This window comes from Bubalus bubalis, chromosome 2 (assembly GCF_019923935.1).
Source record: "Bubalus bubalis isolate 160015118507 breed Murrah chromosome 2, NDDB_SH_1, whole genome shotgun sequence".
NCBI lineage: Eukaryota > Metazoa > Chordata > Mammalia > Artiodactyla > Bovidae > Bubalus > Bubalus bubalis.
The window spans coordinates 96,954,730-96,968,281 of NC_059158.1; the positions used below are offsets into that span (position 1 = coordinate 96,954,730).

General features: G+C 41.0%; 1 protein-coding gene across 2 annotated transcripts; it reads left to right on the top strand.

The window, feature by feature from the left end:
* Positions 1-2,109: 2,109 nt before the first annotated feature.
* On the top strand, positions 2,110-13,137 carry RBM43 (RNA binding motif protein 43). 2 transcript variants are annotated; one of them, XM_025276528.3, is made up of 4 exons: positions 2,110-2,412; positions 8,643-8,850; positions 9,910-9,998; positions 10,788-13,137. In XM_025276528.3, the coding sequence occupies exons 1-4, from the start codon at positions 2,410-2,412 to the stop codon at positions 11,517-11,519; spliced, it is 1,032 nt and encodes a 343-aa protein (XP_025132313.3). In that variant the 5' UTR covers positions 2,110-2,409; the 3' UTR covers positions 11,520-13,137. The 2 variants fall into 2 exon arrangements, with proteins under 2 accessions (XP_025132313.3, XP_006052184.4); XM_006052122.4 differs by having other exon boundaries at positions 2,216-2,494.
* The last annotated feature ends 415 nt before the right edge of the window (positions 13,138-13,552 follow it).

Sequence of the window (13,552 nt, forward strand, 5' to 3'; positions counted from 1 at the left end):
GACCCTAAGTCAGAATGATTGGCCAGAGAGCCTGGAAACTAATCCCATCACCATAAAAAACGTGAGACTGTCAGCCACATGGCAGAGCGATTCTCTTGGATTCCCTCACCCTCTCACTCTCCATCCCATTGCCCCTCCCCCCAAAAATCTCTTGTTCTGTCAGCAAGTGTGTCTCCTTGGACAGTTAATTTCTGAGTGTTAGACAAAAGCCGACTCTCCGGCCCTGAAGGGGTCCCCCTTCCTACTACCCTACTATTCATTGTTGGTGCAGGTGACAGGTTAAGAAAAAAGAAACAAAGGTATGAAGATATTTTTAGAAAGAGTTGAGTGTTATTAAGATGGAATAATAACTGGGGACATTACTTTGCTAACAAAGGTCCGTCTAGTCAAGGCTATGGTTTTTCCAGTGGTCATGTATGGATGTGAGAGTTGGACTGTGAAGAAAGCTGAGCATTGAATAATTGATGCTTTTGAACTGTGGTGTTGGAGAAGACTCTTGAGAGTCCCTTGGACTGCAAGGAGATCCAACCAGTCCATTCTAAAGGAGATCAGTCCTGGGTGTTCTTTGGAAGGAATGATGCTAAAGCTGAAACTCCAGTACTTTGGCCACCTCATGTGAAGAGTTGACTCATTGGAAAAGACTCTGATGCTGGGAGGGACTGGGGGCAGGAGGAGAAGGGGACAACAGAGGATGAGATGGCTGGATGGCATCACTGACTCGATGGACGTGAGTCTGAGTGAACTCAGGGAGTTGGTGATGGACAGGGAGGCCTGGCGTGCTGCGATTCATGGGGTCGCAGAGTTGGACACGACTGAGCGACTGAACTGAACTGAACTGAATAACTGGGGGGACGAATTTGGACTTGGTGATCAGAGTCTCTCTGAAGAGGGCTCTTTTGAGCTAAGGCTTCAATGAAAGCAATGAGGCAGTTAAGTGAATATCAGGGAGGAGCCAACAAGACCAAGAGGTAGAAGCGGGGCCAGGGAAACCCCCCTTGGTGGGGATGTAAATCTTAATGGAAAAACAATGAAGTGTTGAACAGTGATCAAACCTGATGTACATTTTAAAAATATCTTACTGGGTGTGGTATCCAGAATGAATTGAAGGGGAACAAGGCCGAAAGGCTGGGTTGATTTGGGTGGTAGAAATAAAGTTGGAGAGTGTGCAGTTAATGGAACGTACTAACCCAGCTGGGAAAAGAGGGATTAAGGAAGACAAGTGAGTCTTGAATTTAAGCTCCTTAGTGGATGCTAGTGCAGTTTATCAAGACGGAAGAATGGGAAGAAGTTCTGATTAAATTTTACATGCTTATCAGACATTAGAGTGGGCTTTTAAGTGTAGGGATCTGAATATAAAATATAAATTGGGAAATCACACATAGATTTACCTCATTGTTTTAAAATCTTCATAGCCATAGGCCTGGCTCATTAAATGTGCCATTGGCCATATAATAAATAGTTATATTCTTGGTTAAACTGGGTGGATTCCAGTGTCTGAAAAAAAATTGTATTACAAGCAATGCACAGTTAAAATTTCTGTACAATATCTTAGTTATTCTTGTGCATGTAACTTCAGTTCAGTTCTGAAAATGGAGTTGCTAATTCTAAGGATTTATGCATTTTAACTTTTTATTTTATTTTGCACTTTACATTTTTGAGAGGGGCCAAAATCCTTAGAAATGTTTATACCTGTCTACGGTTGTAGCAACACTGATGTTTCCCCACACTGGCCAACAATGGGTATTATCACTTTTTAATTTTTGCTAATCTAATCCTCAGAGAAAGGGATCCTGTTCTGATATCAGCTTGTATTTCTTGGTCGTGGAATTGGATTTCTGCATACTAGTCAGCCACCTGCTTTTCTTACTCACGCTCTCTTTGACTCTGAAGCCAAGTATATAGATTCCCTGTGTCCCAGTAGGTGTCTGGCTGAGGAATCTGAGCACAGGGTGGACAGGGTGGTGAGCTCTTTTTTGGCAGGGACAGTGAGCCGTCCATCCTGCGCCCTGCGCACCTGGCTACTGGCCCTGGGTAGGTGACAAGAGGAGAAACAAGCATGGCGTGGAGGGAACAGGGCTAGGGAGATAATAAGGGCGTAAAGAAGGATTATTCAGATTCTATTGCGCACAGGACACAGCCCCGGGGAGAATCCCCGCACTCCCGCCGGGGAATCCTCTGGCCTCTCTCCAGCTTGGTTTCAAAAGTTGCAAAACTACCGGGGGTGTCCTGACAGCCGTTGTCCCAGGTCCGGGCTCCCCTCCCGAGGCCTCCAGGCCGCAGAACCGCGGGGTGGGGTGGAGGGGCGGTCTCCAAGAGAGAACAGAAAACCGAAACCAAAACCTGTCCGCCAGCCCAGGCTCCCCCAGCTCTGGGCCCCGCCGGCCGCCGAAGGCGATTCTCTCCTCCGCCATGGCAAGTTGCTTTTGTTTTGGGTTTTGCAGGGCGGAGTGGTCCTCGTGCCGTCATCCGGTCCCCCAAGATGCGGAGGACGGGCGTGAGTAAGGGGTGACCGGGGGAGGCGCGAGGAGGGACCCCAGAGGCAAACCCAGTCCAGCCTTTCCGCACCTGCAGGGGTGGCATTTCGGCACGCTCCTGAAATTGACCGCGGCTGTGCGGCCAGCTCCGAAGGCGCGCCTCGCCGCGGCCGCCTCCCGCACCGAGTCTAGGACACAGCTGCTTGGTCGAGTGGCAGTGTTAGGGCTAACTGTTGTCCTCCCACGCTTTGGGGAACAGGAGCGGAGAGAATTGCCCAGAAATGGAGGCCACCGTTTCCTTTGTTAACGGGCCAGCCAGAAGGGTTGGAGCCAAGGACACAAGTTGGGAAAGCAGCCTGGTGTCTTAGCGGGAATTCTTTTCTCTTGTGGCCTTAGTTCTTTCTCTAGACACAAAGGACTTTGTGTTGTCACCATCTTTCAAGAACTGTTAGCAAATTTAAGATTTAGACTTCCGTGTTCTTTCCATCGGGTGGGGAAAATCCCCTGGAGGAGGACATGGCAACCCACTCCAGTATTCTCGCCTGGGAAATCCCATAGACAGAAAGGAGCCTGGAGGTCCAAAGTCCAGGGTGGTCCCACAGAGCGGGACAAGACAGAGCGACTAAGCAGGCAGGCTCCTTTTTTCCATCAAGCTCCTGAAAACAGTGGCAGGGGCCCTCCATTTCAGGTGAGAAACGCCAAAGCGGTTGTGAGTTTCAAGTGTGATTTTGTTTACCGTGGGCGGTAAAGGCAACGTGAAGGAAACCAATTTTAAGAAAAGGAATGTAAGTCAAGGAAGTGGACAAATTTAATTATCTCTCCCTAGTGCTTTCCTTACAAAAATAAATTCAGTTTTTCTTTATATCTTTTTGCTTTCTGATAGGATGGTCAAAAATCTCTTAAAACGTATCACTGATACAGGGAAAATGCCATCACCTTGATACCTCCTGGTCAGAATGTTGCTCTTATTTCAAAAAAATTGTATCTCCATGTGATAACTATTGAAAGGGCTATCTCCAAGACCTCTCTTTTTCTTCTTAATGGTGGATGGAAGAGACGAATAGCCGTCTGTTGATTTCAAAGATAAACTTTAGACATTTGAATAAAGAAATATGACACCAGTATTGCTGAAGGTAGTGGCGAAGAAGTAAGATTCTCTGAATTTAAGTTGATTGAAAGGTTTTCTTTGATATTGATGAAGGACAAAAAGGATGCTTATTCATTAGCCACTTTAACCACAGACTGTTAGAGCCAGATGCATAGTAAATCAGGACAAATCTTGTATGAAACAAGATTCCCTGAATGTCTGAATAGTCTGTCATTTTTTTTTTTTTTTTTCCTCTTCTAGAACTATTTTGAGATAATTACATCTTACAGTTGGGGCCAAGATGGAGGAACACATTTTTATATTTTTCCTGTCTCCTATGCAATCTAGTTGTCCCCAAATATTTTAAGAAACTGTTTTGCTCCATTGAAAGTACCTACCATAACAAAGAGTCAATTATGAATTTCCCTTTTAGGAAACACGCAAGACCTTTGCTTTCTTTGTCTCAACAGAAGCTATTTGCATCCTCCACTCCTGTCCCTTTGTTTTGCTGTGAACTCTGCATTTTTAATTAAATTTGACCATTAATTAAAATTTGACCTCAGCCATCAAGGTCTCTCTTTCATGAAGCCTTCTTTGACTGCTTTAGCCAGCATTAACCTTGCTTCTTAATTCCAAATGGCTTCTATTGTGTGTTTTAGCATTTTCTTGTGAATGGTCTTGTATCCTTCTCACATTTTCGGTTGCTGGTCTATTCTTCTTGTAAAGAAGAAGACCTTCCTCTTTTTGTGTCTACCAAGGACGGCTAAAATGATTTATATATGTGTCTGCCTCCTCCTCACCCGTAAGGGAGGTCCCCTTTGTGTGTGTTTTGGTAATCCTAAAGCCTATCCAGGTGCCCCACACATAATAAATGTTCAGTAAATTTTTATGGTGGAACAATTTCAGGGTAAGGGGTGTTTTATATCTTGTGTGTGTCATCTTTGGTACCCAACATATTGCCAGGGATAGAGCACATGCTTAATTAATACCGTATTAGTTAATTGATCAATTGATTGACAAGATATGATGTATTCTAAGAAATGCAGGTACATTTTTGCCACCCTATATTAATAACTACAGGCCGAAATGTCAAAGGAGATACTGAGAGATCAGTTATCATTGACTTCAGTCATTTTCTATAGAATTCCTGTTGTGATAAATGAGGATTTCACTGAAGTGAACTCTGGCTTTTCCCTTCTTCCAAGTTTGGAAGTTTTAATAGTATTTTAAATTCTTCTATGGACTATTTTTTTTCTTTCATAAAACACTTAAGATTTTGATAGTATTTACATGATTTCCTGTAATATAAGTTAGATTTTTCTTTTTTTCTCAACTTCTGTTAGTTTTGCCTTTATTCTTCTATTGAGAGGGTTGAATGATTCCATATTATTCTGTAATCATATTTAAGTCTTCTGTAATATTGAAGATTTTTACAGAATTCGTCTAAAAGTTTATAAGAGTGTTCATATTATTATGCAAACAGTAAATATTGTATACAGCAGGGTCTAATAGATTCTGTATTACTTTTTCTCCTTTTGGTCCAATGTCATGTGTATTTTTCCTTTTTCCAGTTACAAAAAAATATTCCTAACAGCTGTGTCAAATAGAGTCTTTATTTGTAGTCTGTAATTTATTCCAAACATGCCGTGCTTTAATTTTCTGATGATCTTTAGGCTTGGGCTTTTTCAAATACCAGAAAGGGTGAGAGGGGTGTTGGCTGTGGGGTGCCAGCACCCATACTAGCAGGTCAGACTCCCCCTAGAATGTTCATTTAGTTTTGTCTTGCTGCTAGCTTTTCAACTAATCATTCTGTCCCTTTTTTAATTTCTGAGGTTCTGCCAAGAAGGTTGTCCCCTTTCCATTGCAGCCCCCTCTTCTTTACTCTGGGTTTCCCCTGTCATATCCTTCCACATACTTTTATGTCTTTCCAGTCTTCAAGAAATTTGTTGGAATCTCTCCTGTGCTGCTGATTGCTCCCCTTAACTGGATTTATTCTCTTTTTATTCTATTTTCATTTTCATTTTAATGTACTTTGGGGATAGGACATTGTAAGTGTGCTTAGACTGTTTTCTTTATCAGGGAGGTCAGAAGCAGTTTGCCTATCGCCAGTGAAGTCTGACTCTGAGTATACAGAGTCCTCTGAACTGACAACCGAAACATCTTTGTGATGGATCAACCATGACTTGGACCCGTGAGACATCCTGTCCTCCTTGGGGATAATTTAGGGATATATTATATCTGAGCTCTGGTGCAATCAGGATGGACTACCTATACAAGCATTGGGAGAAGTTTATAGGTTCTTCCCTAAATGAGCTGGGGAATAAATTAACATTAGTATAAGAAGTTAAGAGAGTGTATTATAATCATAATCCCTTATGATTATACAGTGGAAGTGAGAAATAGATTTAAGGGACTAGATCTGATAGAGGCCTGATGAACTATGGACAGAGGTTCATGACATTGTACAGGAGACAGGGATCAGGACCATCCCCAAGAAAAAGAAATGCAAAAAGCTAAAATGGCTGTTTGAGGAGGCCTTACAAATAGCTGTGAAAAGAAGATAAGCAAAAAGCAAAGGAGAAAAGGAAAGATATACCCATTTGAATGCAGAGTTCCAAAGAATAGCAAGGAGAGATAAGAAAGCCTTCCTTAGCGATCAATGCAAAGAAATAGAGGAAAACAACAGAACGGGAAAGACGAGAGATCTCTTCAAGAAAATTAGAGATACCAAGGGAACATTTCATGCAAAGATGGGCTCACTAAAGGACAGAAATAGTATGGACCTAACAGAAGCAGAAGATATTAAAAAGAGGTGGCGAGAATACACAGAAGAAATGTAAAAAAAGAGCTTCATGACCCAGATAATCACGAGGGTGTGATCACTCACCTAGAGCCAGATATCCTGGAATGTGAAGTCAAGTGGGCTTTAGGAAGGAAGCATCACTACTAATAAAGCTAGTGGAGGTGATGGAATTCCAGTTGAGCTATTTCAAATCCTAAAAGATGATGCTGTGAAAGTGCTGCACTCAATATGTCAGCAAATTTGGAGAACTCAACAGTGGCCACAGGACTGGAAAAGGTCAGTTTTCATTCCAATCCCAAAGAAAGGCAATGCCAAAGAATGCTCAAACTATTGTACAATTGCACTCATCTCACATGCTAGTAAAGTAATGCTCAAAATTCTCCAAGCCTGGCTTCAGCAATACATGAACCGTGAACTTCCAGATGTTCTAGCTGGTTTTAGAAAAGGCAGAGGAACCAGGGATCAAATTGCCAACATCTGTTGGATTATCGAAAAAGCAAGAGAGTTCCAGAAAAACATCTATTTCTGCTTTATTGATTATGCCAAAGCTTTTGACTGTGTGGATCACAATAAACTGTGGAAAATTCTGATAGAGATGGGCATACCAGACCACCTGACCTGCCTCTTGTGAAACCTGTATGCAGGTCAGGAAGCAACAGTTAGAACTGGACATGAAACAACAGACTAGTTCCAAATAGGAAAAGGAGGCCGTCAAGGTTGTATAATGTCACCCTGCTTATTTAACTTATACACAGAATACATCATGAGAAATGCTGGGCTGGAAGAGGCACAAGCTGGAATCAAAATTGCCAGGAGAAATATCAATAACCTCAGATATGCAGATGACACCACCCTTATGGCAGAAAGTGAAGAAGAACTAAAGAGCCTCTTGATGAAAGTGAAAGAGGAGAGTGAAAAAGTTGGCTTAAAGCTCAACATTCAGAAAACCAAGATCATGACATCTGGTCCCATCACTTCATGGCAAATAGATGGGGAAACAGTGGAAACAGTGTCAGACTTTATTTTTCTGGCCTCCAAAAGCACTGCAGATGGCGATTGCAGCCATGAAATTAAAAGATGCTTGCTCCTTGGAAGGAAAGTTATGACCAACCTAGACAGCATATTAAAAAGCAGAGACATTACTTTGCCAACAAAGGTCCGTCTAGTCAAGGCTATGGTTTTTCCAGTGGTCATGTATGGATGTGAGAGTTGGACTATAAAGAAAGCTGAGTGCCAAAGAATTGATGCTTTTAAACTGTGGTGTTGGAGAAGACTCTTGAGAGTCCCTTGGACTGCAAGGAGATCCAACCAGTCCATCCTAAAGGAGATCAGTCCTGGGTGTTCATTGGAAGGACTGATGTTGAAGCTGAAACTCCAATCTTTGGCCACCTGATGTGAAGAACTGACTCACTAAAAAAGACCCTGATATTGGGAAAGTTTGAAGGCAGGAGGTGAAGGGGACGACAGAGGATGAGATGGTTGGATGGCATCACCGACTAATGGACATGAGTTTGGGTGAACTCTGGGAGTTGGTGATGGACAGGGAGGCCTGGTGTGCTGCACTTCATGGGGTTGCAAAGAGTCAGACACAACTGAGTAACTGAACTGAACTGAACTGAACTGAAAGTGAACTCAGGGAAGGATCTGCTTGCAGCTGATCCTCTGTGCCCAGGGTTCCATGGTCTGCAATAGCGTGTGCTCTCAGTGGTTGGGTTGTATCTCAGATGTGTGCTGAAAGGTAGGGTTTACTCCACTGCAGTCCCAATGTTATTGGTAGGGTTTCATTTATTTATTTTTTTATGGTGACTTTTCCCTAGTTTTGACCAAAAAGAGAATGTATTTCTTATTGTCTTATGTACTTTCAACTCTACATTCAAGAAGACATACAGTCAACTCCAAACAACCACATTTTGTGATTAGCTTGATTAAAAAAAAATTTTTGATTTAGAAAACTCTCTCTTAATTTTTTCCTTTGTGATTACAATTATTTTTAGGTCTTTCTAACATCTGACAAATATTAAGCAGTGTTTTCCATTTCTTAAAAAAAGGCTTTACATTTTCCATTTTAACTCTCAAATTTATATAGCATTTATGATGGTATATGGTGTGAGGCCAGGCTTCTTTCCTTGGTATTTTTCTTTTCAGGTATCTGATCAGTCCCAGAGGGCCTTTATTAAATAAAGGCTTTTAAATAAAATAGCCTTTCCTACTGGTGTGAATATTGCCTATATTAAGTAGAATCATATACTTAAAATGTGTCCTGTTGTTTCTTTCACAGGCATCAGTTTTGAATGTTAAGGAATCCAAAGCTTCTGAAAGAACAATTGTAGTTGCTGGTCTTCCAATTGATCTTAATGACCAGTTAGTGACAACATTAGTGAAGATTCACTTTGAAGATACTGACAATGGGGGTGGAGTTGTTGAAGATGTGACATATCCAACAAGAACTAAGGGAGTTGCATATGTAACATTCAAAGAAAAAACAGGTATTTCCAAATCAAATTTTTATAACCTTAGAAATACTTTCTGGAATGAAATTAAAAATTGAACTTCAGTAGAATAATTCATGAGATGGTTGGATAGCATCACTAACTTGATGGACATGAGTTTGAGCAAACTCTGAGATAGTGAAGGACAGGGAAGCCTGGTGTGCTGCAGTTCATGGAATCACAAAGAGAAGGACACAACTTAGTGACTAAACAACAGCAGCAACAAAAACAACAACAAAATAATTTATGGGGTTGGTAAACTTTAAATTTAAAAAACAGTACTTTTATTCTTGAATATAAAAGTGGCACAATAGTGCGTTAGGAAGAATATATGTGAAAGTGCCTTATGATAGAGTTGTCAGTAACTGAAAAAGTCTTAAAGACTTCTTCTTGTTTTCTGTATTTTATATCCATTTATATCATGAGATAAAGGTGATACATTTTATTGTAGAAAACTTGTAAAATACAGAAAAAAGCCCCACAAAAGCTATCCGTAATCTCATAAACAAGTACTGCTTTATTAATGGGAAAGTTGGACTGGAGAAATGGGGCTTGGATCTGAGGTCACGTCGAGCCATTCTCTTCCTGGCCTACACCTGACATAGGTGAGAAAGTTGGGTTTGTGGAGCTGTTCACCCCTGTAGCCTCATGGATGGTACATACCAATGCCTTGAGAGAACAGGGAGGGAAGGAGAATTAGTGAAGGAGACTGAGCAGGTCAGCCAGTGACTCAGGAAAACCAGCCGGGTGTGATATCCTGGATTCAGAAAGGTGAAGTCTCCTCATGACCATAATTAACAGAGTGGTGGGGGATTTACTTTTAGGTGTTTGTTACATATGTAACATACATAACATACATGTGTTTTAGATATATATATATGTATAAATTTTAATATGTTAAACTAGAAGGAAAAAGGATTTAAATGCTGAATTTAGAGGAAAAACAGAAAAAATCTTAGGTATTTTAAGAGAACTGAACATCTCTATTACTATTAATTAAAATAATTATTACTGTATTATGCCACAAACCTTTCTGATGGCCCCTCTTCCACTTAGTTGCAGAGAATGTCGTCAGAAAAAAGAAACACTATCTAGCAGGCATGGCTGGATCTGCTCAACTCATAGTCTCCCACTTCAGTGAAAAGGTAGGTTGTGATGCTGAAGCCATGTTGATTGTCTAGATCCCATGTTTTCTGCCAAGTGTCTCCTACACAGGAGGCGCAAAGCACCCTCACCCCATGACTTCTAGAAAAGAAAGTGCAAGGTCCTTAACCTGGGTCAGTGTTAAAGGCCCGTGTCTTGAAAGTTTTTGGTTATTGCTTGCTCTGTTTTCCTGTTTTTCTATGATGCTCTTGATACTTTTAAAGTGACAATGAGCTCTTATACTGTCATGGATGATGTCTGGCATCTATCTGAAGACTTATTTTGTGGGGTAAAAAACCAATTTGGATGAACATTAAAAAGCTTTGAAGACACGGGTAAGGAGGAAGTAAGAGAAAAAAGTAAAATTCAAAGCATTGATTTAAAATTATTCTGTAACAAAGGTAGGGTTCTCTGCAGCCATCCAATGACCTTCTCATGAGGAGGGAGGGCTCTCTCCAGGGACCCCTATCCACCGAGTACCACTGGAACGGTTTATCTATGCATTCTGCTTAAAACTTTGATTCAAAAAACATTCTGCCTCTAAATAATATTTAATCAACTCTATCTGGGGGAATCCATTGAGGAACTGTGAACCCCAAATGGAACACTGTGGCCTTGATAGGTTGTGGGGCCCCTTTAATGGGCAGTTATGGGGAAGAAGCCGAACTGTGTGAGGCTTTGGAAGCCTGGTTAGGGCTGCTGCTGGGCAGACAGGAAGTGGCTAAACAAGAATGTGTTTATGCAGTCTTTCCCCTAGGTGGTGCTGTTTTAACTTCTCTGTTTAATTTTAGATCTTCAGCTCTGTAAAGGCTGTCCTTGATCTTTCTGTTTTTCGGAGTCAAATCCATCTAGAAAGTCTGGTAATGGACCTGAAAAGGGAAATCCCAACGTTATGCTTCAGTCCTTTGGAAGCCAACGGAAGCATCTCCGTTCAAGGAACATTTCTGGCTATCGAGAAGCTCAAAGAATCTTTGCTATTAAAAGCAAGTTTTCTTTTAGAAAACAGTAAGAATAGACAGAGCCCCAGGGGAAGTACACGGAGAAGCAGTCACTCTTTAAAGCCACCCAGGTCATTTACACCCGAGACTACGAAAAGAGGAGAAAGTATTGTTCTTGACACAGATACTTTCCTTTACCTGAAGAAGAGGACAAAATTTTATGAAAGCATACTGAGCAGATTTCATGTTCTATGTCAAGAGACAGTGGATGGTGAAATTACCACACTTTGTATAAAGAATGCTCAAGGTGGTTCTCAGTCAAACAATGAAAAACAGGTAAAAGAGTCCATTGAGAAATATTCACATGTTCTTCACTTTGAGCTTAGAAAGGAGACATTTATTTTGGAAGGAAAGGAAGATAGAGAGAAAGAAAATATTAAGTCGGCGTGTGAGCGGCTAAGTTTGAGTTACCTTCAGGTTCTGGTTAATTTCTATAAGACACACATTGATGTTATAGGATCTCCTCCTGACACATACTTGTTTAAAAAAGAGGTCATGGAATTAATAAGACAAAAAGTTAGGTAATAAAATCCTCAGCAGTAGTGACAAGAAGGGCTGATTGATTCCTTCCCTTACTGAGCAGTGGTGATGTCATGCGTGATGCCAGCTTTACACACATTATCTCATTTAATTTTTTTTTTTGGCTGTATTGCACAGCTTATGGGATCTTAGTTCCCCAACCAGGGATCAAACCTGGGTCCCCTGCAGTTGAAGCGCCGAGTCCTAACCACTGGACTGCCAGGAACTCCCTATCTCATTTAATTCTTGTGACCATCTTTCATCATAGGCATTGCCATTCTCATGCTACGGGAGAAGAGACTAGGATTTGAGAAGGCAGAAACCCTTGTCTGAAGTTATGTAGCTGTCCATCAGTAAGAGTTAAACCCAAAGACAATATCTAAGGTATAAAACTTAAAAAACTCACTAAACTTTGAGGAAACCTCACTTTTTCTGCAATCCCAAATTCTTAGGAAAAAAATAGCCTTCAGTGAACTCAAACTGGGGCTCTGTGACAACCTCGAGGGGTGGGAGGTGGGAGGGAGGTTCCAGAGGGAGGGGGCATGTATATACCCATGGCTGATTCATGTTGATGTATGGCAGAAACCAACACAATATTGTAGAGCAATTATCCTTCAATTAAAAATAAATAAATTTTAAAAAGAGCCTTCATTCTAACATATAAGAAGTTCGAATGATTATTATTATGCCATTGACAATATTTATACCTTTATAAAGTTACATAAGCTTAACATTTATAAAGTTTATGTTTACCACTAACAGAATTAAAATGTTAGCAAAACTTGCCTGAGAAGCTACTTAGATGGTAAGTATTTCTGATGCAGGTAGTCACTACTTGACTAAATCCCATATTGGTATAAGGCTACTGGACATACAGGACATTTTTCCTGCCGCTTACTTGGCCTAACTGCTTATATAAAATGTTGATTCTCTTGTTGAAATTATGTCGTGTCTATATTATAGTTGTAAAAGTAATAGCATTTCAGCAATAGGATGGTGGTGATGGGAATAAGAGCATACACTTACGTGCTAGGCATAAGTGCATCGCACGTCTTTACTCATTCAGTCCTGAAAGGAACCCTGTGAGGTAGGCACTGTCTTTATCTTCCTTTCTCAGATGAGGAAACTGGTGCCCAGTGACGTAATGTAACTTGCCCATGCTCTTGGTTAGTGAACTGTTCTTCTCCCTTTCATAGTCTTCTGAATGCTACTTAAACAACTGAGAAATGTTTCCTTAAAGATGACAGAAGGATTTGAAAATTTTTTTACTGAAGAAGGGAAGTAAAACTTGTTAAGTGGGTTGTCTGTGACTGTCCTGCATTTAATTTAGCATTAAGCCAGTTTTCAGTATCTGGGGAACTGCAGAGACCCTCCCAGGATTATAAAACATACATCTTGCTCATCACAATGTAAACAAACAGATTATGATGATTTGAACTGTTTGTAGCAGTAGAAAAGCTTAAGACAAATCTATGTGCTTTCCTTTTTCTTAGCTACCTAAATCCCAACTATGTAAATTACCTCCATTTCTTTAAATGTCTTATTTCATTTCTGTACGGCTAAACTTTTTGTCATGGGAAACTTCTGTTTATATTAAATACCCAATAAAGTCTCTTTAAAAAGGTGTTTGATTTTCATTTTGCTTCTGGGGGTATTGTCTCAGTCTAGTTCCGATCAGGAGAGAGGAGGCACACAGTAATTTGAACAGGCAAAGTTTAAGATAAAGGATTGTTAGCAATGACAGGGAATTGGGATAATGAGGGATTGGCTCATAAGAAATAGAGAAAACTCTACCAGATATAGAAATAGCAGATATAAGGAGTTTAGATAGAGCACCCAATGAAGAACCTCCTCCCATCCACCATGCACCCCAGAACTGAAATCCAGACTTCGCTGGAGGGTTTGTGCCAGGGGATCTTGCTAGAAATCCATCCTCTAGGGTACTGGAAGAGTCTGTCTGACGAGGGACCCGCCCTTACAACATGCCTGAGGGGGTTCCTGCTGGCCAGTGTGTACTACAGCTGCTGAGTGCGGGGAGG

Bases quoted from the DNA above. Each gene is read 5' to 3' on its own strand.
- RBM43 (XM_006052122.4), top strand. The intron at 8,851-9,909 runs GTATTTCCAAAT...TCTTCCACTTAG, and splicing joins AACATTCAAAGAAAAAACAG to TTGCAGAGAATGTCGTCAGA. The intron at 9,999-10,787 runs GTAGGTTGTGAT...GTTTAATTTTAG, and splicing joins TCTCCCACTTCAGTGAAAAG to ATCTTCAGCTCTGTAAAGGC.